This window comes from Balaenoptera acutorostrata, chromosome 9, assembly GCF_949987535.1.
Source record: "Balaenoptera acutorostrata chromosome 9, mBalAcu1.1, whole genome shotgun sequence".
Classification (NCBI taxonomy): Eukaryota; Metazoa; Chordata; class Mammalia; order Artiodactyla; family Balaenopteridae; genus Balaenoptera; species Balaenoptera acutorostrata.
Genome location: NC_080072.1, coordinates 53,723,418 through 53,750,777, shown reverse-complemented (window position 1 = coordinate 53,750,777; position 27,360 = coordinate 53,723,418). Strand labels below are relative to the sequence as shown.

Genomic DNA, 27,360 nt, shown 5'->3' with positions numbered 1-27,360 from the left:
TTGGGACAGAGCCCATCTACTATAATGGAAAAAGCATAAGTCTTGGAGTTACAATTTCTGAGTAGCTGCATGCTACTACTTACCCTAGACAAATCACTTAAATTCTCTGACCTCCATTCCTTATTTGTAAAACAGTAATTACTGATCTCATCTGGTTGGATGAGAATTAAACAAGGTAATGTGTTTGAAAGCATAAAACGTAAAATCCTATGCAAGTGAAGGTGGTAATAGTTGGTGTGATTTCTCTTCGGAGTAGTAAGAATGAATGTGCCCCCATTAAAGGTTTTTGAACAGAAGATTTTTTTTTAATTAATTTATTTATTTATTTATTTATTTTTGGCTGTGTTGGGTCTTCGTTTCTATGTGAGGGCTTTCTCCAGTTGTGGCAAGTGGAGGCCACTCTTCATCGCGGTGCGTGGGCCTCTTACTATCGCGGCCTCTCTTGTTGCGGAGCACAAGCTCCAGACGCGCAGGCTCAGTAGTTGTGGCTCACGGGCCTAGTTGCTCCGCGGCATGTGGGATCCTCCCAGACCAGGGCTCGAACCCGTGTCCCCTGCATTGGCAGGCAGATTCTCAGACACTGCGCCACCAGGGAAGCCCCCAGAAGATTTTTTTAACGGTCATTTATTCATGTCTATTTATCCATTCAGCATTCATTTATTTTGTGCCAAGCACTGTGCTGGGTGCAGTAGATATAAAGGAATCAGCACAGAGTTCACATCACATCAGGGGAAATTGATGTGAAACAAACAAATGATATGGTTGAAGAGTACAGAAAGAACTAGAGCACAGAGGAGTGGCCCTTAAACCAACTTAGAGAGTCAGGGAAGGCTTGCTGGAAGAGGTTACTTGCTTGAAGGATCAGGAATGGTTAAAAGGTAGCAGAGGTCAGTGCTAGCCCAGAGTAAGGGGAAGTGAGGATTGGAATGATGATAAGAATGGTTCCCTATAAGGAGGTAGAATACTTGCTGGACATCAGAAGAGGAATCCCATTAACGAGACAGAGAGGGAAAATGTTTTCCCCAGCAGTGGGATTGTAGTCAGAGAGGTGAAGGATGAATTGGTGGATTGGAGAGAGAGGGGCCCTGCTGTTAATAGACCAAGTGAGAGATGCTAAGGTCCTAGCTCAAGCAATGGAAGGTCAGGGGAAGATAAAAGATGCTCATAATCCCAGTGAATGACCCTTTTTTCTTCTCCCCTTCTTCTTTTGCAGGAGGAATCTGAGTGAGCTAGATCAGATCCAGCGGTACTTCAGCCAGAAGCTCACCAAGCCTTTACTTCCCCTCAGTCCTCAGACCCATACTGCCATCTCGCAGTGCCAAGAGAGTCAGAGGGACCATCTTCGGCCAGGAGCCAGCAGCCTAGACCCCGAAAACCATTGCATCCTGGAGAAATCCAGTAACCTGGTGTTGCAAGTCAGCTCCTTAATCACGGGTATGGCTCAGGGCCGTTCTTGTTGAGGAGTTATGGTCATGGGTGCTTATTCAAAAAGCATTTGAATGTGTGCCTTCAGACAAGTCTTTATGGCAAATAGAGACCAACAGCTTTCACCATCTCTCTTACTTACTTATTTACTGTCTTCCTTTTGAAAGGAGAGACATAGTAGCGTGGCATTGGAACGTGTGCAATGGAAAGAACATGGGACTGAGAGGCAGGGGACCCGAGTTGAATCCTTGGTGGGTTTGTGGCACAGACTTACTGTTTGACTCTGAGCATACCCTTTCTCTTCTTGAGCTTCAGTTTCCCCAACCAGAAAAAGAGGGGAATGGATTAGATGGGTTCTTCAGTGGCAGTTCGTGAACTCGTGCCACTCTATTTTCGGAAAAACTCAACTACAAACATATTTCAGATTTTAATTCTCAGAGGCCAGAAGACTGCATTTTTATCAAGCACCCCAGATGATTCTAGGTGTTGGTGGTCCATAGTCTACCCTTTGAAAAGCCCCCTTAACTGGTGGTTCTCACTTTGACTGTATTGATATCATTGAGGGAGCTTTTTTTTTTTTTCTTGGCCACACCGCTATCGTAGCTTCCTGACCAGGGATTGAACCCGGGCCCTTAGCAGTGAAAGCACGGAGTCCTAACCACTGGACTGCCAGGGAATTCCCGGGATTGTTTTTCTCAAGCAGAATGTGTAGATTCTACACAGGGATGAATAAGTTCAGTTTTTTCTCTATAAAGGGAAAAAAAGCCACCATGGCTGATATTAGGCACAAACCTTCCTACCCTCTTCTCCCAGACACCTAACCTGTTGGTAGCCAGGACCACAGAAGTGTACCCTGTGTTTGGCTTCCACTTGCTTGGAAATAATCAGTTAACTGTTTATTGAGCACCAGCTGTGCCAGGCATTATTGTGTCACTAGTTCTGGCAGGATACAGTGGTGGACAAGACAGGCATTGTCTGTGCTTTCATCAAGCATGCATGCTGTAGTCAACCAAAGAAGCTGCCCCCCAGAAAGAAAGCATAAGAGCAAAACAGAGGGAGGCTTGTTTGGGGTGGAGGTGAGAGTGGATAAGGAGAATCCCTTTAAAGGTCATATTAAAAGAGGAGAGTGAGGAGAATCAAAGGCTTGAAGCCAAAGGGCCTTGAAGGCAAGCTTAGGAGTTTAATCTTTATCCTGGAAGAAAAGGGGGAGTTCTAAGCAAGGGGATGACAGAAGGAGAACTGATTTTCACAAGGAGAGGATGACTTTTGAAAGGAGTTACTGAATGCCTATATATGTGCTACACAATGTATGCCCATTTATCTCATATATTTTTCACTATAACGCTGTGAAAAAGGTGGTGTTTTATCACATTTTAAAGATAAACAGACTCAGGATAGTTTGCTCGTAACCACAAAATTGACAAGTGACAGTAGAGATTTGAACCCAAGACTGACTGGCTCCAAAGCCTGTGCTCTTTCCAGCACACCATGTTGCCTCCATTTTCTTCACAAATCTCCACAGCCTTATCATTTGGGTGATGGGTATTTCTTTGCTTTTATTTTCCAAATAAAATAGTTCTAATAACTGTCATCAAATAGGTAAATAAGTGGATTCTCATTTTGGTTTTTAATATAGGTAATTACTGAAGTAAATGGAAGCATGAACATTCCCACCAGGACTCCCAGCTCCCAAGAATTCCTGAGCATGAGCAGATAGTCTCTGAAAGTGTTTCCACAGATGTAACCACAGCTATAAATGGATTAGATTTTGGTCCTCTGATATTAGAATAAAATGCTAGAAATTGTACTGCCTTGAATATAGTTTCACTGACTCTTGGGGGCAAATTAACTATTATCTTTAAGGTTTGTTCAAATGTCTGATTGCAAGACTACATCTGAAACTAGAAGCTAATGTGGGAAAGTTGAGTGGTCTGTGGCCCTACCTTGTAGTAAGAGTGATATCTGTTACTGTTTAGATCTGCAGACTATCACCCGGAACTCTCAAGGATCTTTGCATTCTCACCAAGCGAGGAGTAGAAGCAGAGAAGTCACCACCCTCCCAGATGCTCAGGACACAGTAGCCATGGAAGAACGAAGCACAACTTCAGACCTGCCATTGGCAAGAGCTCCAGATGAGGGCAGAAACTCCCCACTTCCCTCTACTCTTGAAGAGACTTCAAGTGGAAGAGGAATGCTTCATGAGGCCCTGGGGCACACGGTACCCATCACAAGAATGCAGAGCAGTGAGGACACCAAGACAGGCCCGGCCTACAGTGATGAGGACTATGAAGAAGACATCATTGAGCCCAGGACCCTCAATGAGATCACCACCGTGACAGACAAAACTAGCCCTTGGTCCAGTTTTATGTCAGATGCAAGTGAGATCATCAGCCCTCAGCCTGATGAGGGGCAGAGGGAAGGCGCCTCTTGTCCTTCAGAGCCTTTCCCCAGAGAGGAGCTCAAGGTCAGAAGTAGCTTTCTGTCCAGCCCGGAAAGGACTGTTAACCCCCACTTGCATAGGCAGGGCTCTCCTAGCCACAGTATTGTTCCTTGTGAGGGTGTGGCCTGTAAGGCCAGGGTTGGAGAGCCTGCCTCAGCAGGCCCTCAGCTCAGCTCCCATGTGACACTCTCAGGAGCCCAACAGAGCAAAACCTGTGTTGGGTGGCACTCACCAAAGGCAGACCAGGACCAGGAGCCCAAGCCAGAGGCCCAGGCTGAGAAGGAAGTGGTCTCCGATGAGCTAAGTGACTCTGCTGATAGCTCTGAGAAGCTCCCTCTACACCCAGCCTCCCAGAGCAGAAGGGAAAACCATAAGCAGCCACCCATCAACTGCCCTGACATCAGGCACAAGCAGGAGACATCTGGGTCAGAGGTGTCCACGAAGCAGAGCATCCTCCTGTATCCTTTGGTGTTTCCCCCAGGTAGCCCCTTAAGCCATCTCTAGGCATTTTGGGTGCTGGTGCTTAGGCCAGCCGCATGAGCGTGAGCAGTGGCCCCCCTCATAGAATGCACTCAGGGGCGTGGGGAGCCCCTTCCTGCTGAAGACTCACTGGTACTGATCAGGTGCTACGATTCTACCATTATCATCAGGCCTCTGAAGCATAATGCTTTGAACTGGGTTTAGATGTTGGTAGTACATTCATTAGCCTATCCTAGCCTGATTTATCTGATTAATCTCTGGGTATTTTACACCTGAAGGCAAAGTTCTGCATCTAAGGAATGAGACCATTAATCTCAGTTGAAATTCCAGGGGAGGGTGTAGAGAAAGAAGAGTCCTACCACGGATTGAGCATTTACCATGTGCCAGGCACTTTACGTACATTTTGCATTCGGTCACACAAGTCTTTAAAGTTGGTATCATTTCTATTTTGCATGTAACGAAATGGAGACTCAGAGTTTTAGTGACTTGCCTAATTAATTTTTTTTAAAGGCAAGTGATGGGGCCAAGGGGAGGGGAAAGTGGGCACTGTTGAAATGGTCTTACCCAAGCCCCCCCAGGATGGCAGTGTTGATGGGGAGAGGGGCATCTGACATTCCCCCTCTTCCTCCTTTGAAATGCAGATGGGCATGTTATGGGGAAAGGAAACCACTTGGGACCATCAGCAGCCCTCACATCTGTAGCCTAACCAGCTGATCACATCAGCTCACCTGATATCCCAACAATAAGCAGGGGTTATTGCAGGGCTGGTGGGTGAAGCAGGCTGCCTTTGTAGTGCTTTGCAGTTCTTTCTCCACTAGAAATCAGGGGGCCTGACTTCGACCATTCGGACCCAGCTCTTACTACTTGTGTAACGTCAAGCATATAGTTTAACCCTTCTGAGCCTCGATTTCTTCACCTATAAGATGGAGGTAGTAATTCCTTACCCACCAGACTGTACACTCGCAGGTAGGTCAAGGACCTTGTCTTTCTCCATGTCCCCAGACATGACACACAGAAAGGATCAGTAAATATAGATTGAAATGAGCTATCAGTTTTACAGGATTCTTGAGAAACTCAAATGAGTGGGAACATTTGTACATACCACACAGATGTGATTCTTGATGTAAGGCAGAGAGAAACCTGAGGGTAGGGGGTATGGGCTCAGGAGAGGCTTAAAGCGTGAAATGGCTGGAGGCTGAGCACTGAAAGCAGAGTGCCTCGGTGTTCTTTCCTGGCCTCGTTCTTCCTGGCTTCTGATGTTTCTGCCTCTACAGTCGATTTAGTTGTGCTCAGAATTTATGGTCAGTGGAGGAGCAGTCACATGTGCCAGGTCCTAAGGGCACTGCTTTAATTCGGGCCTTCCCAACTGCTCATTCTTTCAAAAAGTGAGTATTGCCAGGCCCGGTGCTGTGTAATGAGGACAGAGATTTGAATCAGCCCTTACCTCGAGAAGTTCCCATTATGAGGTAGGAGACAGGTAATGACAGTAACAGTAAATAGGCAGTGATAAATAGCCTTTGTTGTTCTAAGGCATGGACAAAATGCTAGGGAACAAGAGGAGGAAGCTGCCATAACTCTGTTTGGAGGTACCCCAGAAAGAGAGACAGTAGAGCTGGACCTCAAAGATGAATAGCCATTCTGTAGGCAGGGACAAGAACGTTGTAGTCACAGCGAACTGTGTGCGCAGAGGCGTAGCCACTTGAAGGAGCCTGGCCTGTGGGCAGAAGTCACTGTGGTTAGAGCCCCCGGATAAGAGGGGTGGTGAGGGGTGAAGCTGGGCTGGATCTTAAGGGGCCTTTTATATCTGGCTGAGGTACTTGGACTCTGTCTTGTTAGCAGATTAAACTTCAGTTTCCTTATCTTTAAATAAATAAGTAATAACAGTAGTTTTCTTGTGGGGTTGTTGTGAAAATTAAATTAACAGTGTAAACTACCTAGCATAGTGCCTGGTACGTAAATAGTGTTCAGTAAATGTTAAGCAAGCATATGATTGGTCAGATTTACATATTAGAAAATTCTCCCAGTGCCTTGTAGAGGGTGGATTAGGTCAGGAGAGACCAGAAGCAAGGAGACCAGGTAGGAAACTTGCAGTAATAATGAAAGATGAAGAAAGTCTGACCTAAAGCATAGACTGCTTTATGATGAGGAAAAGGAGGAGGGATCTGAGAGGATTAGATAGGGGCAGGGGATGAGAAAGAGGAAAACAGAAAGTATGACTGAGAGATTTCTGTCACAAGTTAGGTCATTTACTAGGTAAGAAATAGCACATAAAGACAGACAGTTTGGAGGGAAGAGGCAGATTGCTGTTTTGCACATGTGCCTGTGAGACGTCCAGGAGGAAATGCAGGCTTGGAGTTCAGGATGAGATCAGCTATGAAGGTAGATATCTCTGGAAACAGACAAGAACAGCAAGGAGACAGAGAAAGGGAGAGCCACACAAGACAGAGCCCTGAGGATCACCAGTACGTGAGGGCGGGGGGAGCAGACGCGCCCACAGAGGAGGTGGAGGAGAGCCGGTGAGAGAGATGGGAGCAGCAGGGTTTCGGGGAGTGGTGGTCAGCACCCTGATGCTTAAGACGTCCAGCACAATGTGGACTGACATGTATTCGCTGGCTTTAGCATTAGGAGGACAGTGCAGAGGTGGGGATGGAAAGCAGATTTCAGTAGGTGTGAGGGAACCAGTGGTGACTTTTCCCCCTCAACTGGGGAGACAGGAAGGGCTGACATTTACTGAGTACATGCTATGTGTCAGGCACCATTCTAAGCACTTTGTATATATAATGTCATTTAATTCTCAAAAGGTACAATTATTATATCCATCTTACAGGTGAAGGAACAAGCACAAAGTGTGAACTTTTGTGAAGGTACCATCTAATAAGTGACAGAGGTTACTGGTGGAGCAGGACCCTTAGAAAGACAGGTGGTGCTGGGCTGAGCAGGGGAGTTTGGTGTTTCAGCACACCCTGGGCACCTCACAGCCAAGCTGACTGTCAGGCTGAGAGTCCTCAGCAGTCAGAGCGGCAACAGCAAATAGGCCTTACCTCACCGGGGTCTCTGAGGAAGGCTGAGGTCAAAGGGCTCTTTCCCTTCAGGATCTCCAACTCCGTCCCCACCTCTCTGTAGAAAAATCAGGGACTTGAGCCAAAGCAGGAAATGATGCATTTCATTCATTCAGTAGATATTTATTGAACATTTATTGTGTCTCAGGTACTATGCTAGGTGACAGGAATATAGTATGAAAAAGAGCTCATCTTTGCCCTCCTCGAGTTCAAAGTCTAGCATGGAAGAACAGTGATAGACCAATTTGCATCAGAACCATACTTAGCTTATTGAACAGAAACAAATAGACCATCAAAACAGTCCCCTCCTTCCCCTCCCAAACTGAATCATTGCTTTGACTGAACAAATTTGTGGAACACTGTGTTCTCAACACAGTACTGGGTACCTCCAGAGGATATGGAGAAGTGCAAGATACAGCGCCCGACTTCTAGGGCTCACGTCCAGGTGGTGGATCAGCTGTGCCTACTTATGCAGAGCCCTCGTTTCGGGATGTGAGCACAGAACACCCAGGAGGACAGGCCCTCCTTCAATGCCAGGCAGCACCTTCCAGCCTAAGATGCTGCCCTGGAGCCGCCTTCCCACCCCTACCCTGTCTGTCAGGTTTTGGCCAGCAGGTCCTCGGCAAGTATCATCCAGTGCTTGCTACCTGCCAGCCTCATGGGGCTCTAGGGAAGTAATGAGGTGACTGAAGGAAGTACACCACCTCTGCCTTTGAGAAGCTTAGGGAATATTGAGGGAAACAAATTGAGAATCATATCAGACTAAATAAGCATTAGCCTGTGTTTCAGACTGGGCTCTAGACTAGGAAAGGAGGGGTCACTGTGGCTGAGATTTAGAGGAGGCTTCCGGGAGGATGCAGGATCTGAAGTGACCCATAAAGTATAGACCAATTTGTTAGGAGTTGCAGGGCCTTCCAGGCAGAGGGAACCACTTGAGCAAAGGATTCATGGGCAGGAATAAATTGGAAGGAAACAAAGGGGTGGTAGAGGTCAGAGGAGATGCTGGTCTGGGGAAGATTTCTAGGTATTTGTGTCCCTTAACTACCTTTATAGCCCAGAGCCCATTGTGGTGCCCAACTTCTTTTTACCTCCCCAGCAGTTGGAGGCCTCCCTGCGGATGATCTCTCTCTCTACAGCTTTGCCACCACCAGCCACAGCAGATCAGGTAAGAGGACACCTGGCCGACCTCCTGTTTCCTATAGAGTCGTCATCTCTTTCATGAAAGCATACAGAATGCAGAGTGGCCCCGGCCATGCTCCTGGAAAGGCAGCAGCAGTGGTCACTCTCCAAGCTTGTGCTGAGCGTATCCTGTGGGCCCAGCAGTGGGAGGAGCTCGGGAAAAGTGAGGCAGAGCAAATGTGTTAAGAGCAAGGGCGTCATCAGCTGAGGTAGAAGAAATAGCACAGAAGTGTAAAAACAGGACTCAGCTAAGAAGCGCATACTGAGTGCTGTGGGAGCTCCAACTAAGCAAAGATGGGTTTGAATGGAGGAAGCTTCAAACAGGAGATGCCACCTCGGGAGACCGTGGCAGATGAGTAAGGTCTGGATGAAGAGAGTAACAGAGTGTTAGACCTATTTGTTGTTTACAGAATACCTCGTAACTATTCGTCATGCAGCTGAGTTAGGTGGTTGGAACCTTGGTGCAAATCCTAGCTGTGCCCTCTTCTGCCTTGACACAGCACCGGACCTTTCTCGCAGGTGGCACGGAAATAATATCTGCTTCTCTAATCATTCAGCATATATTTACCGAGTACCTGTGCTGTATCAGGCATTGTGCTAGGTGCTGAGCATGCAGTAGTAAATAAGGCAAATTCCGTGTCTTAACGGAGTACAAACAGTAAACAAAAAATATTTACAAATTGTGATGAGTCCTAGATTCTCTGAGAAAGAACAGGCTTTCCCTGAGGAGGCAGTGTTTAAGCTGAAAACTATGATCATGGTGGTGCTTGCCAGGTACCCAGCACTGTTTGAAGCACTTTAGGTTAACTCCTTTAATTCAGCAACCTGATGAAGTACATACTTTTATCCCTATTTTAAGATGAGAAAACCGAGGCACAAAGAGATTAAGTAACTTGCCTCACACAGGTAGTTAAGTGGTAGAACCAGAATTGGAACCCAAGCAGTCTGGTTTCAAAATCTGTGTTTCTAACTACTGTGCTATATGGAGGAGGAGACACAAAGCCCCTGCCTCATGGAGCTTTTATTTTATTTTTAATTCCCTTTTTTATTATTTGGGCATGCAGTTTATAAGAGTAAATGAAATCTTGGAGTAAATTTCTATTGGTTGTACAGTTGCAGTGGTTAGGCTCATCTCATCTCACCAACAGTCCAATGAAGACTTTTTTTCTTTTTATTTAATTTTTATTTTATATTGAATTATTGTTGGGGTTTTTTTTAATGTATTTTTATTTATTTATTTATTTATTTATTGGCTGCGTTGGGTCTTGGTTGCTGTGTGCGGACTTTCTCTAGTTGCGGCAAGTGGGGGCTACTCGTTGTGGTGCGCGGGCTTCTCATCACGGTGGCTTCTCTTGTCGCGAAGCACGGGCTCCAGGCATGCGGGCTTAGTTACCCCGTGGCATGTGGGATCTTCCTGGACCAGGGATTGAACCTGTGTCTTGTGCATTGTCAGGCGGAGTCTAAACCACTGCGCCACCAGGGAAGTCCCTATATTGAAGTATTGTTGATTTAAAATGTTAGTTTCAGGTGTACAGCAAACTGAGTCAGTAATATATATACACATATCCATATTTTTTCAGATTCTTTTCCCATGTAGGTTATTATAGAATATTGAGTAGAGTTCCCTGTGCTCTACAGTAGGTCCTTATGGATTATCCATTTTTGGTTTTTGGGGTTTTTTTTTTTTAAATTAATTAATTAATTAATTTTTATTTTTGGCTGTGTTGGGTCTTCGTTTCTGTGCGAGGGCCCTCTCCAGTTGCGGCAAGCGGGGGCCACTCCTCACCGCGGTGCGCGGGCCTCTCACCATCGCGGCCCCTCCCGTTGCGGAGCACAGGCTCCAGACGCGCAGGCTCAGCAGTCGTGGCTCACGGGCTTCATTGCTCCGCGGCATGTGGGATCCTCCCAGACCAGGGCTCGAACCCGCGCCCCCTGCATCAGCAGGCAGACTCTCAACCACTGCGCCACCAGGGAAGCCCGTTTTTGGGGTTTTTAAAAATATTTATTTATTTATTTGGCTGTGCCAGGTCTTAGTTGCAGCACACAGAATCTTCGTTGCTGCGTGCAGGATCTTTTAGTTGAGGCATGCAGGATCTTTAGTTGCGGCATGTGAGATCTTTAGTTGCGGCATGTGAACTCTTAGTTGTGGCATGTGGGATCTAGTTCCCTGACCAGGAATTGAATCTGGGCCCCCTGCATTGGGAGCACAGAGTCTTAGCCACTGGACCACCAGGGAAGTCCCGATTACCCATTTTATGTATAGTAGTGTGTGTACGTTAATCCCAAATTCCTAATTTACCCCTCCCCCTCCCACCTTTCCCCTTTGGGAACCATAAATTTGTTTTTGAAGCCTGTGAATCTAATTCTGTTTTATAAATAACTTCATTTGTATTGGTTTTTTTAGATTCCACATGTAAGTGAAATCATATGATACTTGTCTTTGTGTGAGTTACTTCACTTAGTATGATAATCTCTAGGTCCATCCATGTTGCTGCAAATGGCATTATTTCACTCTTTTTTATGGTTAAGTAATATTCCATTGTATATATGTACCACATCTTCTTTATCCGTTCCTCTGTTGATAGACATTTAGGTTGCTTCCATGTCTTGGCTATTGTAAGTAGTGCTGTAATATATATATATTGCAGCACTAGTTACAGTTGCACTATACATTGATATATATCTCCAGAGAAAACCATAATCCAAAAGGATACATGCAACCCAATGTTCATTGCAGCACTACTTACATACACACACACACACACATATATATATATCCAGGAGTGGGATTACTGGATCATATGGTAGTTCTATTTTTAGTTTTTTAAGGAGCCTCCATACTGTTCTCCATAGTGGTTATACCAATTTACATTCCCACCAGCAGTGTAGGAGTGTTCCCTTTTCTCTACACCCTCGCCAGCATTTGTTGTTTGTAGACTTTTTGATGATGGCCATCCTGACCGCTATAAGGTTGATACCTCATTGTGGTTTTGATTTGCATTTCTCTAATAATTAGCCATGTTGAGCATCTTTTCATGTGCTTTTTGGCCATCTGTATGTGTTCTTTGGAGAAATGTCTATTTAGATCTTCTGCCCTTTTTTTGATTGGGTTGTTTGTTTTTTTAGATGTTGAGCTGCATGAGCTGTTTGTATATTTTGGAGATTAATCCCTTGTCGGTCGCTTCATTTGCAAATATTTTCTCCCATTCTGTGGGTTGTCTTTTCGTTTTGTTTATGGTTTCCTTTGCTGTGCAAAAGCTTTTAAGTTTAATTAGGTCCCATTTGTTTATTTTTGTTTTTATTTTCATTACTCTAGGAGGTGGATTGTGGAGCTTTGAAAAAAACAGTTTCAGAGAAATAATACATGCTATGAGCAAAATGTATTAGCTTATTTGTTAATTATAGTAGCCAACCCCTATGTAACGCTTACCGTGCACTAGACATTATTCTAAGCATTTTCCATGTGTAAACTGATTTAATTCTCCCAAGAACCCAATAAGAGGGGTACTATTGTTATCCCCATTTAATAGACTAGAAAACTGAGGTTCCCATACAGAACTTCCCATACAGACTTACAAGGTATTATTATAGTTTCTATTCTGTAGAAACTGAGACACATAAAGGTTAAGTAGGTTGTCACCTACCCAGGGTCTCCCAACCAGTATGACTCCAAACTCTGTGCTTTCCGTTGCACCACTTTAAAATCATGACACTTGGCTTACGGTATATTTTTCTAGCTAATTTGCCTTCTTTATATAGGTTTCATTTTGCAGTTAACGTTTAAACATTTTTTTATGTTCTTCCAGAGCCTACTTTGATGACAGATGGGGTCAGTCCAGAAGTATCCTGGGAGCCTAGGGGTATAGTTCTAAAGAGAAGCCATAAGATGTCTAGTTCTTTTACTGGTTTCTTTCCCGACTTCTCCCTCAGCTTCCCCAGCACCATTTTGAGGACACCTCATTTCTTTGGCACATTGATAAGTCTGAATTCCCACACATCTCAGTTTTTATCAAAGTTGTATTCCTGTCCTAGTGGAGGGGAGGTGCCAGTCCCCACCAGAAGCTCTGCATTTCCGTGGCCTTATTTCTCCTCTGGTTCAGGTCACCAGTTCATCTCCTGCTCTGCATCTTCCCTTGCATGCCCCATGTATTCACGTCAGCACTTATGCTAGGGTAGCAGGGCTGTGTCCAGCACCAAGCACAAGCTTTTGAACAAGACATCTATGACATGAAATACTGAATCTGCTATGTGGCTAAGTGATCTTGGGCAAGTGACTTGACCTTTCTGAGTCTTGTTTTTTTTTTAAAGTAACATCAGGCTAATAGAATTCTTACCTAATAAGAGGACGACAAGAATTACCCTAGAGGAAAAAAAGCAGACACTGTTAGTTTCCTTTCCCTCTTCCCCTCCCAGCCAAGTGGGTGAAATGTGAGTGAGATGTGCCTTGTAGGAAGGGAGGTCTGTGAGTCACTGTGTCCAAGCTGTCAGCTCTCAACTGCCAAACGGAACTGCTGTTCCTGCTTTTGTGTTTCTGCCTTCTTGATGTGCCAGCTTCTGGGGGGACTTATTATCTTTGATCTATTAAACATAAGATACAGAGGGTGGGAGAGGGATGTAATAATGTTTACTTCAGTTAAAGGGCAAGTCTAGTTTTGAGAAGATAAAGTCTCATACACTTTGTAGCCTTTTTTCTTTCTTGCCCACAGCAAAACTCCATTGTTTGTCTGCTGCTCTCAGGAACACCTCCCTCCTTGGGACCTTATTCTGGGTCCTAGTTAGGGTAGCCAGTCATCACAGTTCACCCAGAGCTGTCTCATTTTCAGCATTGAAAGTCCCACGATCCAGGAAACATCAGGGTGTTCATCGTCCTCACTGGTGATGAGCCTTTCTCACTACTTGATGTGTTTGTAGCAGCATGTTTTCTGCAACTTATGCTCTTGGCTTCATTCCTTCTTCACACCCTGGTCTCAGTTTATTACCATTTCCCTTCAGCATGAAGAACTTCCTTTAGAATTTCATGCAGTGCAGACCTACTGGGAACTGATGCTCTCAGCTTCAATTGGCTGAAATGTATTTTGCCTTCATTTTTCAAAGATGTTTTTTCACTGGATATAGAATTCTAACTTGAATTGTGTTTGTTTTAGCATTTTATTTATTCATTCATTCATTTATTTTTAATTTTGGGCGCGCCACGCAGCTTGTGGGATCTTAGTTCCCCAATTAGGGATTGAAACCTGGCCCTCAGCAATGAAAGCTCCGCATCCTAACTACTGGACCGCCAGGGTATTACCTGTTTTAGCATTTTAGAACTATCACTCCACATTCTACTGACCTCCATTGTTTCTGATGAGAAGCAGCTATCATTCTTATTGCTCTTGCCTCGAATGTTATGTGACCTTTGTTCTTTGGCTACTTTTAAGATTTTTTTCTTTGGTTTTCAAGAGTTTGACTACAATGTTCATAGTTGCAGAGGCAGGGAATAGGATGGGGGAGGAAGAGCACATAGGTCTATTCAACAGTATTAACAATGTTTTAGTTCTTAGGTTGGGCTGTGGGTTTATTGATGTTCATTTTTATCATGCTTCATAATTTAAATATGTTAGTATTCTTTGGTATATTACATCATGAAATCACAAAATTGTATGTAATTTAAATTTTAAGAATGATTGAATGGTGACAAAATGGAGACACCAAGTCCTTCCATAGATTTGGCTGTGAATATGGATCAGAAGTATAGGATAGCGGGTGGGGTAGCATCTGAGATAAGGTAAGATTTTTTGGTTTTTTGTTTTGTTTTTTTTATATGGGAAAGGCTTCAGCTTTTTCTGTACGGCAGTGCAGCGACCAGTAGAGAAAAGAAGAAGGGGAAGATGCAGGAGAGGGAGAGAATAGAAAGACTAGTCCCTGGATCCAGAGCACATGTGGAGATATTAGCCTGTTGAGAAGAAAAAGAAAACTCACCCTGTAGCATACAAGCATACAGGCAGACAGAGAAGATGGGTGCTAAAGCAGATAGGATTAGATTTGGTGATAGAGTTTCCCATTTGATGGAAGCTTCTGTTTTCTCTTATGTCCATTTATTTATTTATTTATTTTGGCCATGCCATTTGGCATTCGATATCCTAGTTGCCCGACCAGGGATCGAACCCATGCCCCCGGCATGGGAAGCACAGAGTCCTAACCACTGGACTGGCAGGGAAGTCCCTGTTTTCTCTTCTGTCTTCTATTTTTGGTTATGTTTCAGGCACAGTCAACAGCTCAAAATGAGAGGTGGGCAGGGGAGGGTAGGAGCCTTGTCCTGTACCCCCAACTTGAGGATTCCATCTATTATGCCTCTTCCTAAGGCTCTGAAGGCTGAAGAGGAGCATTTTGAGAGGCTGACTCTTCTCAACCAGTGTCCTGGGACAGCTATACTTAGCTCACCTGGCTTCACCACAAGATCTAAGGGAAGGCCTAATCCTTCAACCACACTGAAAAAAATGCACCTGAACCCAGGAACCTCCCAGACAGTCTCCATTTCTAGCATTTGTGAAACAGGCGTTTTCCCCTTTTCCCCACAGTATAGTGGATACAGTTCTCTGTGTGACCTTTGTCAAGTCTTCTGATTTTTCTGAGTCTGTGTCATCTGTCAGATGGGGTTATCAGGCCTCAAAGCATGGTTGCACTGAAGAGCACCAGGTGTCACACAGATAGGGAATAGAGGCCAGCTCTCAGCCCCCCCTCCTCATGACTGTTTCATCTTCTGGTTGTCACCTCTTCAAGAAGCAAAGGAGGGAGGAGGATGGTGGGTCTAGCAGGACCCTCGAACAGCCATCCAGTGGCACATTTGAAATTCCTTATGAATCAGTCAGGTTCTGCTGCCTCTGCTTTCTCTTTCCTCTTTGTGATAAAGTAAGTCTTCAATGGGACAGCTCCCTGGTTTTATTTATAGTTACTTCTGATTCTGTTTGCTTAGCTTCCAGGGGCAAACTAGTTTTATCAACTTCTCTAAAAGGGGAGGTAGAGGATGAGACAGCACTAATGTACATGTTGTTTTCCCCAGACTTAAGTCTTCTGCTCTTGTAGATGCTTCTTTGGGAAAATTTCAACCACTTCAATTATTTCAGTTATTATTACAGTTTGATGACTCTTAAATCCTTATCTTCAGTCCAGACTTCTCTGCCATGCTGCAGACACACGTGGATCCAGCTACATCCTAGAAGTCTTTTACTTGATGTTACAAACAATTCAGCACATCCAAAGCTTGAGCTTGTCATCTTCCTTTGCACACCCCCTCTACCGCCGGCATTCCTTATCTCAGTAAACACGACCACGGTCATGTAGTTACTCCTGCCAGAGCATGTGTGTCGTCTTCCCCTCCTCCTACGCCTTTATCCCCCACAACCCACCATCACCAAGGCCTGTGAATTCTGTCCCCTAAATATCTTTGAATCCACTCACTTCTCACCATTTCAGTATCTAGCCCCAGTCGTCTCCCCCATAGCTGTTTCCAACTACTCTTACTCACAGCCACACTTTCCCACCACCGTGCGTCTCCATACTGCAGCCAGTGTGATTGGCCACTGTAATCCAACTCTTACCCCACTCTACCACCGGAGGAGGGAGGGACTCTTCAAGGTTGTCAAAATCCAAAAAAACCCTCCATATTCCTAAACCAGTTATTAAATCTGAGTGCCCCGTTTCTTTGATCTCTCCATGGCATGTGACACAGTTGATCTCTCTCCTTTAAACATTTTCTTCACTTGTTTCTAAGGCATCAGTGCTTCTTGGTTCTCCTCTTCCCTTGTTGGCAGCTCCTGCTCAGCCTCCTTTGCTGGTTCTCCTTCATTTCCCCTACTTGTTAATAGGGGTGACCAGTGTGTGGTCTTTAGACTTCTCTATTTGCACTTACTTTCTAGATGATCCTGTCTGATCTCAAGGCTTTAAATCCCCTCTATATGCCGAAGACTCATAATGATTATCTTAGCCCAGACCTGTCCTCTAACTCTAGGCTCGTATGTCCAGCTGCCTACTCAATATATCCAAACTCAACTCCAGATTTTATTCCTCAGATCTGTTCCTTGGTCTTCCCCATCTCAGTTAATAGATATTCTATCCTTCTAGTTTAGTTGTTCCTACCAAAACCCTTGGAATCCTCTCTGATGCCTTGATTTCCAATCCACCAGGAAATTCTGGCAGCTCTACCTCTAAATTCAGTTCCATCCACTGCTCACCACTCCCACCATTACCTGGTCTAAACTGTCATTATCTCTCGCCTAGATTGTTGCAGGAGCCTCCTAACTTGCCTTTCTGCTTCTACCCTTGCCCCCATTCCCCATACAGTATCCTGTTAAGTTTTTAAGATGTTAAGTAAATCATCGAATAAATCATGTGACTTCTCCACTCAGAACCCTCCAGTAACTTACCATCGATGACTAGGAGAGCCCGAGGTGGGTCTGAGGACAGGCAGACCAAAGAGTAGGAAAATAGTTTGGGACTCAAACTTGAAATGTACATCTTTCAGCAAGTTACAAAGCCATAGTCCTGAGCTAGGTGCAGAAGTAGACAGAGAAGGAGCTGTGGTCCCTTCCCCCGCCAAAGCTCACAGTTCCCCAGGGGACTAAGCTTTATATGTAAGTTCCACCAAGCGCCCGTCGTGCTTAAAGTGCTAGACGTGGTGCCATGGACGCTCTTCAGGGAGGTCACAGTTCCTTGAGAGGCACTGGCCACCAAACCACTCACTAACTTTCTCAAATGACATTAGCCTATATTAGTACTTAAGTAAAACAAAACAAAGAGAATGCGTACAGGGAAAGGAAGACAGAGCCATGTAGGGTGGCATGAGTAGAATTCAGCAAAGATGAAGGAAAGGCTTTGAAGGCTGTGGATTTGGAGAAAAGAAACCTCTCAGAGAATCAACAGAATCTGGTAACTGGGAAGTACAAACAGTATGTGCTAGAGAGGAGGTCAGAGCTGGGGAGAGATCAGCCTGGACCAAAGCAGTCAGGATAGGAATCAGAAGTAAAGAGCAAGAATCCACCTGTCATCTGAGCTCCTGGACTAACCACAGGCCTGGGGCCAGATGCTGCTGTTCATGAGGCGTGCGTGTAGGAGGCAGGAGGTCGGCAACAAGGCCAGGCACGAGTGTCCCCTTGAAAGCCTTGAGTTGTCCAACCCCCCCACCTTAGAGTTCTCACCTCCACTTGGCCAGACCACAGTGTTTCAGACATCATCGGGATTGAGGCACTCCAGGAAGATGGGGAGCTGAGTCAGCAAACCTGGTTTCTTTTTTTTTTTTTTAATTTATTTATGGCTGCGTTGGGTCTTCGTTGCTGCGCGCGGGCTTTCTCTAGTTGCGGCGAGCGGGGACCACTCTCGTTGCGGTGCGTGGGCTTCTCATTGCAGTGGCTTCTCTCATTGCAGAGCACGGGCTCTAAGCGCGCAGGCTCAGTAGTTGTGGCACACGGGCTTAGTTGCTCGGCGGCATGTGGGATCTTCCCGGACCAGGGCTCGAACCTGTGTCCCCTGCATTGGCAGGCGGATTCTTAACCACTGCACCACCAGGGAAGCCCAAACCTGGTTTCTTGCCCTGGCTCTGCTGCTGGCCGTCTGAGGAGGCAACACGGACTTAATTTGTGGCTATACGTCCCTCTTCTCTCCTACCAGGCAGTTTTGTATAGCGGTTAGGCACATGGCCTCTGAATCCAGACAGCCTAAGTTCAGAGCTCAGTTTTGCCACTTTCAGGCTGTGTAACCTGGTGCAAGTTACCTACCTTTTCTGTGCTTCAGTTCCTTTATCTGAAAAATGTGTGAAACAGTACCTGCCTCCTAGAGCTTGTGTAGGGTTAACTGAGTAAGATGTTAAGTGCTTAGAGCAGTTTTTAGCACATGACATAGTAGGAACTATATGAATGTTAACTATTGTTATTTTTATCATCATTATTATTGAGACAACTTCCCCTCTTGTGCTGTTACACTCTGGGGGGACTAGTAGGAAAAAAATGCTAAGGGATAGGGACATCATCAAAAGCTTAGCACCAGGCTCAGGGAGCCGCAGGGAGCCGGGAAGTTAGACCCCACAGGGCAGCCCCAGAAGGATGGAGAGCATTGCTCAGGGCCCTAGCAGTTGATTGTGTGCTCAGTTCAGACCCTGAGTTAGAGGCCCAGGATGACCCACTGCCCCCACCTAAGGATGGTAGAGCCCTAGCCTCAGAAGTCCGTGGCCTGCCTGCCTTTGAGTCCTGAGGCTGCTGCTTTTCTCTGAGGAGCCCAAAGAATTCTTCTGTCCCTTGGTTTCCCTTCCCCAAGCCCAGAGCCGTCTAAGAGAAACACAGTCTTGGTAGAGGAACCCAGTCCTCCACAAAATCACCAGACCAGATGGTTGGAGTCCAAGAGAAGTTCCTGAGCCTGGTGTCCTCTTCTCAGCCTGTGGTCCAGGCCTGATGGCTGAGCTGCCCATCTTGGGGCAAGAAGCCCTGACCTATTACCTCACCTCTTTTACCTACCAAGTCCCTAGCCCTCCGCAGAGCCCCAGGAGGAGTCCCAAAGGTCAAAGAGCTTCTGATTAAGGCCACACAAAGCTCTGAGGAGGAGATGAGCTCTCTGGCCAAGGGTGTACAGAAGTCAGGGGAAGCAGCCAGAATTGGCTGGTGCCCACCTTGGCCCAGATGCAGTTTGGCCAGCACCGCGAGGGAAAGGGCCTACGGGTCTGCTGGGCAGGTGCTAGGCTCAAGTTGCCTGAGCGCTGAGGCCAGAGTCTGGGAGGAGCCAGGAGTTCCAAGAGTGTCACTTTAACCCTTCCCTCTCACTGTCAGGGAGTGGGTTCAGAAGGTTGAAGAGCCTTGATCTAGTCTGGCGTCTCCACGGTGTAGATTGGGAGACTGAGGCCCGGGCTGAGGGGGTGACCCAGGCCCTGCAGAATAGGCCGGTTGTCAGGGAAGGCTTCTCGGAGGAAGGAAAGGGAGGCATCGGGGGGTGGGGAGGAACAGAGGCAGCGTGTAGGTAGTGAGAACCACATGACCAGAACTCTAAGGCAGGAATGGAGGGTGAGCTCAGAGCGTGGAGCCCAGCCACACTGCGGCTGGGCTGGGTGGTCAGATTTAGGATTTGCCTCCCAAGGCTGGGCCCCTGGTCTGCGTGTCTTATCCTCGCTTCCCCCTTGCTCCTAGTTGCAGCTGCTGAGTTTACTACTCTCTTTAGCACAAGGAAGTCCTAGTCCCAGCCTTTGGAGAGGACTCTGGGAGCCACCACAGGGGAAGGCAGCAGCCAAGGAGGTGAAAGTTGAACAAGGCAGGTGGCCCTACCGAGCCTCACTCACCTCTGAAGCAGCAGTCTGTTGGCAGCCCTATCCTAGCCAGCCAGAGCCAGCCGGCTGTTTACTTTGTTTTCAGCTCTTTGGAAAGTTTTGCTTCCAGCCCCTGAGGCAGTGTTTGTCATGTAAGGGATCTGCTCTGGAAAAAAAAAGCTTCAGTCCTGATGCCTGGCCCAGGGGTTCATTGGGTGGGGGGCAATGGTAGGGGGAGAGCATGGCCAGTCCTGGCCTAGCCCTGGGCATGCCTTTGGGGGTGCTGTACCCCACTTCTACTCCAGCTGAAGTGAGGTCTCAGAACAGCAGGGCTTCATTTTGCTCTCCGCAGCTGGTGTCTCCAGCTTATTTAGCCCCTGTGCTTTTGTATCTGGCCAGAGCCTTGGTCACATCTGAATTGTATTTCAGCTTCACGGTAGACCTGGGGCAAGGAGGCAAACAAGTTCTCAGCTCCACTTGGTAATGAAGATACTGAGACCCAGAGAGACAAAGTGTCTTGGCCTCAAGCAAGTGGGGCAGTTGGGCTGGGCCACAGACCAGTGTTCCTTCCACTCCACCCCACTGCCTCCCCTCTGAGAAAGTCCCAGGGACACCCAGAAGCAGGGGTAAAGGGGGTACCTGCACCTGCCACCCTCCTGGAAACACGTGCCCTATGTAGGGATATCCATCTGGGGACTGGACGGAGGGAACCCAGAACACAGTGGCTTGAATCAGCTCACATTTCGAGCCCAAAGAAGAGGGCTGGAGCCTCCTGAGAGAGCGTTTGGAGAAGATGCTATCACAGGGAGCTGGCCAAAGAGGGAGCCACGGGCCGGGAAAAGTCCCTGGGTTACAGGGCACCTCCTCTTGTATTATCTGCTCATCCTGATCTGTTTTCAGATGAGGAAACCAAGGCCCAGAGAGGAAGTGACTTGCCCAAAGCCACTTGGCTAAGAAGTGGTAGAGCCAGGACTAGAACCAACTCCCCCACCAGGGTTAGCCTCTTGGTTTGAGGAACCCCTGGAAGCCCCATATTTTCCTGCCACCACTGCTCCTTACTCCTCCCCTGATGCTTTATTTTCTCCCTGGTGGAGTTCTACCTTTGACATTGAAGGCTCCTTTGAGACGTCTGTCTCAAACAATAGGCCGAGAAGCCTGGGTGTCCAGGTGCCCAGAAAAGAGCAGGTCCCCATATTTGGAAGTGGGAGAAGTTAATGGGAGAGCTGGATGGATTTAATGGGACAATCAGAGCCCCTCATGTACTGCCAGGCTTAACACCCAGACCACAGTAAAGCCTGTTCTGTCCTTCACCCCAGGACAGTGGTCAGCCCCACGCCCCCAGATCATTGGAAAGTCCAAGGGGGTTATGGTCAGTTCCTCCCCAGACATTCAGGAACTTGAGCGCCTCCCTCTCTGGGTTTGTCTTCTGCTCTCCATACCTGCAGTCAGCCAGTCCCATCCCCCTGGCTTTCCCAGCAAATAAATTCCTTCTCCGCACCTTTGCTCAAGCTACGTCTCCACCTGGAGCATCCTCTCTCATATTCTTTGTCCAGATTCCACCTTCATGTTGTTTCAAGTCCATCTTCTTGAAAGTACCCTTCCAGGGACTTCACCCCACGTGTGACACCCACTGTCCAGACTCCAAGGCCCCTGCAGCCCCTCAGTCTGATGGTCCTGCTTCCATGTGGGCTCCTCCTGCCTCCCCAGGAAGGCCGAGGCTCCTCAAACCATAAGCTGCGGTGACAGTTTGCTGGTGCCCCCAGAGCTCCAGCAGGAGCATGGGAGTATTTTCAGAGGAGTGGTGGGTACATGGAGGGGTGTCCCTGCTGTGGGCAGCTACACCTCTGCCCAGCCCCGCCAAGGCTGTACATCTCACGATAGCAACCCTGACGAAGAAAGAGACTTTACTACTAGTCAAGATGTTTTTTAGACCCTTTTGAGGTGAACAAAAGCCACATGCTGCTGACCTTCCACAGCTCTGCCCTGCCCAGTACACAGAGCCAAACCCCGTCCTGTCCCTGGGCCTGGGCCATGCAGATAAGGCCCCCTAGGCTGCTGGGCCCAGGTGTGGGTACTGGGAGGCTGGCTGTGGCTGGTTCACAGATGTCAGCCCAGTTAGCAGGTGCAGGCCCGTCCTCATGCTGCCCCTCCAGTGCAGTGACCTCACCCCACACACAGCTCTGCTGAAACCCTGTGCGTCTCAGATCCCACCTCTGCGTGAAGCCGCCCTGTCCTTCCCAGCTGTCATGAATTGCTCTTTCTCTGTGCTCCCGGGCTCTAAGCGTCCTCTTTGTGATTGCTGGGTAGGTCAGCATTCGTCTCCCCTCTAGCTTGAGCAATCACTGGTTCTGGAATGAATGAAAGAATGACTGAATGAGATATTTGCTACAAGAGGCAGCCTCCTCCCCAATTAATTTAAGCCTCTGGTCACCGTGGCTTGACCCATTCACTGGTCTATCAGCTACCAAGCTCCCATCTTGGACCTGTCTCAGTAGGAGTCACAAGCATCAGGGTCAGACCATGCCCTGCAGGAGCATCCAGTCTGGAGGGAGAGGGCCTCAGGCAGTGGCTGGGTGGCTGGCCTCCCCAGCCTGAGGCATTATGGGTTGCAGGTGCCTCCCATGTTTTGAAAGGAAGAACTACAAACACCAGCACAGGGTGGGTTTCCTTTCTCCCCTTTTAGCCTAGGCCTGCCTGGAAGATGGGGAGCTGTGTGTGCTCACCTCTGCTGGGCGTGTCCAGCCTCCAGCTCTACTTTGCTCTTGGTTCTCCACAAAGAGAACCTGCCTGTGGGCTGTCAGTGCTGAGAGCTTGTCAGGCTGTATGCACTCCCTCAGCATTTAGAATTCCAGATTGGCAGGGGCCCTCAAGGTTGCCTGACTTCCATTCCCCCTATCACTTCCTGGCTGCTATTCTAATTCTTTGAATAGCTCTGTCTGTCTCCCCAGCTTAACTCTGAGCTATGGAGATCGAGAACTGTTCACCTCTATCTATCTCCCCCTCACAGTAGGCTGTAAGAAGGTTAAAGAAGTGAAGGAAAGAAGGAATTACTGAATATTACTGATCCCACAAGCAACTCCACTCCCACAAGCAATGGGCCTCAGTTTTCCATTAGCAGAATTACTAAGGGGCAGGGAAGTAGTCTCAATCTCTAGGGTCTCCACCAAGCTGATTCTTGGTGCCTAGGGAGTGGTGCGTGTGCCTTCAGTATTTGGGGACAGGCTGCACGCTGTGGAGTCAGCCAAGGTTGCCTGTCGGGGCAAGTCCCATGTCCTTTCAGCACTGCCTCTTCCTCTACCAGGCCTCCATCTCCTCCCTGGAGCCTTGCTGCCAGCCACCTGCCTGGGGTGGCTTTCCTGTATCCTTTGAGCTCCTTCAGGGCAGGAACCTGGCACAGAGTAAGCACATAAACAAGCAAACAAAAGGGTTGGAGGAGCAAATGGGTGAGTCATAGAGGAGTCCAGAGGACCACGATGTCATAACCCAAATGCATGCACCTTAAAGGGGAAATTCGTGATACCCAGTCAGCCCAAGACAGGGAGATGTTTGGTAGCAGGGCTGTAGGTATGTGCTTCATGTCACCTGGCAGCTCCAGGAACTCCCCAGGGCCATACGGAGAGTGTATCATTCACCAGCATCTTCTCCCTGGCAGGGTCACACGCGGGACAGTCACACTTCGAGGACAAATGACTTGTCTAGACACACGCAGCAAGAGAAGGGATGTCCTGGAGGAGACTGCCCCTCCTTCTCCAGAGGCACAGAAGGAGTCTGAACAGGGGTTTACATCTTAGGTCTGCTACTCCGAGCTGTGGGACCTTGAGTTTATTTCACCTGAACTGTAGTTTCCTCATCCATGACATGGGAACCATGTACCAACCTGTGGGGTCGAGGTGAGGGTTAAACACACTCAGGTATGTAAAGTGCTTTGTAAATCAGTCAGCTCTATACCAGTATTAGCCAAAGGACCAAAAGACGAGAAGAGTCACAGTCATCTTTAGGCAGTGCCATGTGCGCAGTGCTAACCTAGCTGACCGCTTCCTCTCCAGGGCAAGAGCGAGACCACCAGGGGAGCCCTGTCCCAAAGGCCTTGTCGTCCCAGACCTAACTCGCTGCCTCCCAGTCTGTCTGAGGAAGAAACTCGCAGGATTGCACGGATATTTTCTTCCCGATACTCCCAGAAAGACTAATGCAGCCCAAGAGACTGAGGGAAGGACCACCCACCCACTCAACCTCAGCTTTGTCTGGCATGCCTCAGGGCTATGAAAGCCCTGAAACCACCACCAGCCTTGTCCCTGGACACCAATCAGCCCAGAGTAGAGGAGCGTCACAGACCAGCCCAGTGTCCACCTGCCAGGACTTCAGCTTCCTCCTCCGATGGTGAGGCAAAGGCTAGAAATGGTGGATTCCAGTGCCCAAGTGGCCCACCCGTCTTTTGACCAAGGGACCCAAGGTGGCATCTTTCGGCTGGGAAACTCCTCCCAGTGTCCTTGACCAGAGCCTCCTGCTGACACGAGCCTACCCTCTGCCTGAATATGATAGGCCCTTTTGCCTTAAGGGTTGGGGAGGGTGGGTGGAGATTTTGTGCATCGTGCATAGCCAGGGAAATCCTAGGGCCGACCTCCAGTTCATTTGCTTGGGAATAAGGGTATTTTACAGATAAAATTATTTTTATGCTGTGTTGAAATAATCAGTAGGAGAGGAGGGGGAAATTACCTCCTTCAAACTTTTTATCTGATCGTCTGAAACTCTAACCATGCTTTTAACTTATTGTTTTTACCCAGCTCTGAAGGTCATTGTTCCTGCCTGTGTTTGAATAAAATCATATTGGTATTTGTATTCTGTGCACAAGTGTTTCCCGGGTTGGCCACTGGACTGCAGTGTCAGAAATTTGCTTGTGCTCTAACAGCCAGAGAGAAAGCTTTGCGACCATACAATCCCTTGGAGAAGCTCATCTGGAATGGGGGGGTCCACGGTCGCCATGAGACTTCTGACTCCTCCAAAGATTAGGTTGATCCAGATTAGGGTGACACCTAGTACTTCCTTTGCTGGTACCTCAAATCTATCAGCACAGTAATGGGGCTCATGGCACAGGCCCGCTCAGAATGCCCCATCTCTCTGGGATGAGTACATAGCTCTGGCTTAGACTGTCACACTCCGAACATTCAAGCAGCTACCATAGAAAGGGCCTGTGGGGAGCACTGGAAGGGGGCAGAAATGTGCAGAGTGGCTGGGACGGAAGGTTGGGAGGGAACTACGTGGAGGGCCCTGCTTTCCACCCCCAAGCACAGGTCATATCAGTCCTCAGAACAACTCTATAACCCACATCTTATGATTCCCGTCTTATAGTTAAACAAGCTCAACGAAGTTAAGTGACTTGCCTCTGTTCATGTACTTAGGAAGCAGATCACACAAGACACCTCCAGACGTGTCACAAGGCTTCTGTGCCCAGGATACAGTCAGTTAAGTGCTTTGAATTCGGGGAGTTCATGGAGGAAACCATGTGGGCTGGAGCAGTCAGAGAAGGCTTCCTTGAAGAGCTAAGTCTGGGGGTGAGACCAGGGAGGAACCAGCAGGGCCACGGTCCAGCTGGGGAGAGAGCAGAGACGGGTCCGGCTCTGCCACTTCCTGATAGGTCCCCTCCGGCTTGACTGCGCGTGCCTCTATCTGAGCCTCTGTTGCCTCATCTGTAAAGCAAGATGACAAGCCCAGCTTCACTGGGTTGTTGAGAAGATTAAATGAGATGACGTTTGTGAAAGTGCTTTGCCAGCAATTGGCACTTAGTGGAAGCGTAGGAAATGTCAGCCCCACCCACTCCTCCCCCACTGACCCGGAGCAAGTCAGTAGATAGGCAGGCTCACCACTAACTGTGAGGCAGGACATGCCCCAGAGGGTAGAGGGTGATGCAGGGTGCCCTCCTCATCGGTCAAGTGCACTCAGACCAGCATGTCCCCCTTCATCTGTTTGTCTCGGCCCCCTAACCTTCGGCCTGCCAGCTCACCTCCTCCCCAGTGTCTCCCTCTCAGCTCACCAGCTGCCTGTCTGCCAGGAGCTTTCAAGGCCCAGGTCTCTGCCTCCCTTGAGGCCACAGAGAACCTAGGGGCCCAGGCCTGAGGGGTTAAGCCTCAGGTGAAGAATATTCCTTCCCAATCCTGCTGCAGCTCCTGTAAATAACTTGATGGGGTCGAGTTAGGATAAGGACATGCATGACTCCTACCCAGGCTGAGGGCGGCCTCTGATAACACAGAGGCACCCTGAGGGTCTGAAAACCTCCCCCTACACTTACAGAGTGTGTTATTTACCAGTGTCTTCTCCCCAGAAGTTGGATCTATTTTGCGGTAACAGCTCAGACGAGAAACGCCCTGCCAAGCATGCAGCACCGGGTAAGGGCATGAGGTACATGTTTGTTCCACCACCACCAACAGAACTAGCCAGTGTCTCCCTACTTCCCTTTCAGCACTCCCTCCACAGAGCCCTGAAAATGGGTGCTCCTGACCACCCGGAGGTTGGCTGATCTCAGCCCATGGCAGCCAGCTTTGGAACTTCTAGCACAGACTGGATTCTGGGGACACGGAGCCAAAGCAGACAGACCTGGCCCTGCCCTCGAAGAGCTCCCAGGCCCACGTGAGCTAAGCTGCCCTCCTTCTGGGTCTCACCAGGGCCCACTGCCCCCTTGTTTGGGTTCCTACTATTTACCCCTCCCCACCTCCCGGCTGCAATTCACCCACCACCTCCAGACTACCATTTTCAGGTGGAGCCAAGAACCTACTTCCAGAACGCTCCCCCCCACCTCAGCAGCCCTAGCAGCCCCTTCCCTTCATGGGACTAACCCAACCGCCTGTTCTGCTGACACTGGGGCAGGGCCTGCTCCAAGGAGGAGGACCTTTGCACTTGAGTGTCTGGACTTGTGACCGTGGCCAAGGCTCCGCGCCCAAGTCTAGAAGTGGCCTCTGCCTGCTCCTCTGCCCCACCCAGTTACCTCCCTTCCCTTCCCACCTCTCTCCCTTTCTCCTCCCCTGCCCCCTGCCCCTCCCTCCTCTTTCCTCAGTCACCTGGATCCCAGGTTCAGATTCGCCCACCCCTTACCCCCCCGTGTCTACCAACGGGGCCTCAGCGGCTGCTGCGAGGGACCCTTCCCGCCCCACCACTCACACCCTCCCCAGAGCCCTTTGGCTTCAGGGGTGTCCATGCTGAAGCCCCCAAGTGTCATATCATAGAGAACAGTGGTCCAAAGTACATGACAGTTTGCAGGCTGCAAGTCAGGCCCTGCCACATACTGCAACCTGGGTGAGTCACTGTCCCTCCCTAAGGCTGTTTTCCCCTCTGTAACCTAAGCATCAAAATGCATGGATCCTCAGCCATAGAAAGGAATGAAGTGCTGACACATGCTCCAACATGGATGAACTTGGAAAACATTGTGCTAAGTCAAAGAGGCCAGTCACAAAAGGTCACATATTGTGTGATTCTATTTATACAAAATGTTCAGAATCAGCAAATCTATAGAGACAAAGTAGATT

General features: G+C 48.2%; 1 protein-coding gene across 3 annotated transcripts in view; it reads left to right on the top strand.

Moving 5' to 3' along the window:
* C2CD3 (C2 domain containing 3 centriole elongation regulator) overlaps window positions 1–24,682 on the top strand; it is a 135,118-nt gene extending 110,436 nt beyond the window's left edge. For 2 of the 3 annotated variants that reach the window (XM_057552818.1, XM_007173720.2), the window contains exons 30-33: window positions 1,214–1,434; window positions 3,402–4,323; window positions 8,458–8,569; window positions 23,893–24,682. In XM_057552818.1, coding sequence (XP_057408801.1) covers window positions 1,214–1,434; window positions 3,402–4,323; window positions 8,458–8,569; window positions 23,893–24,033 — 1,396 coding nt within the window. In that variant the 3' untranslated portion in view covers window positions 24,034–24,682. The other variant, XM_057552819.1, reaches the window with a different exon arrangement.
* Window positions 24,683–27,360: the final 2,678 nt, after the last annotated feature.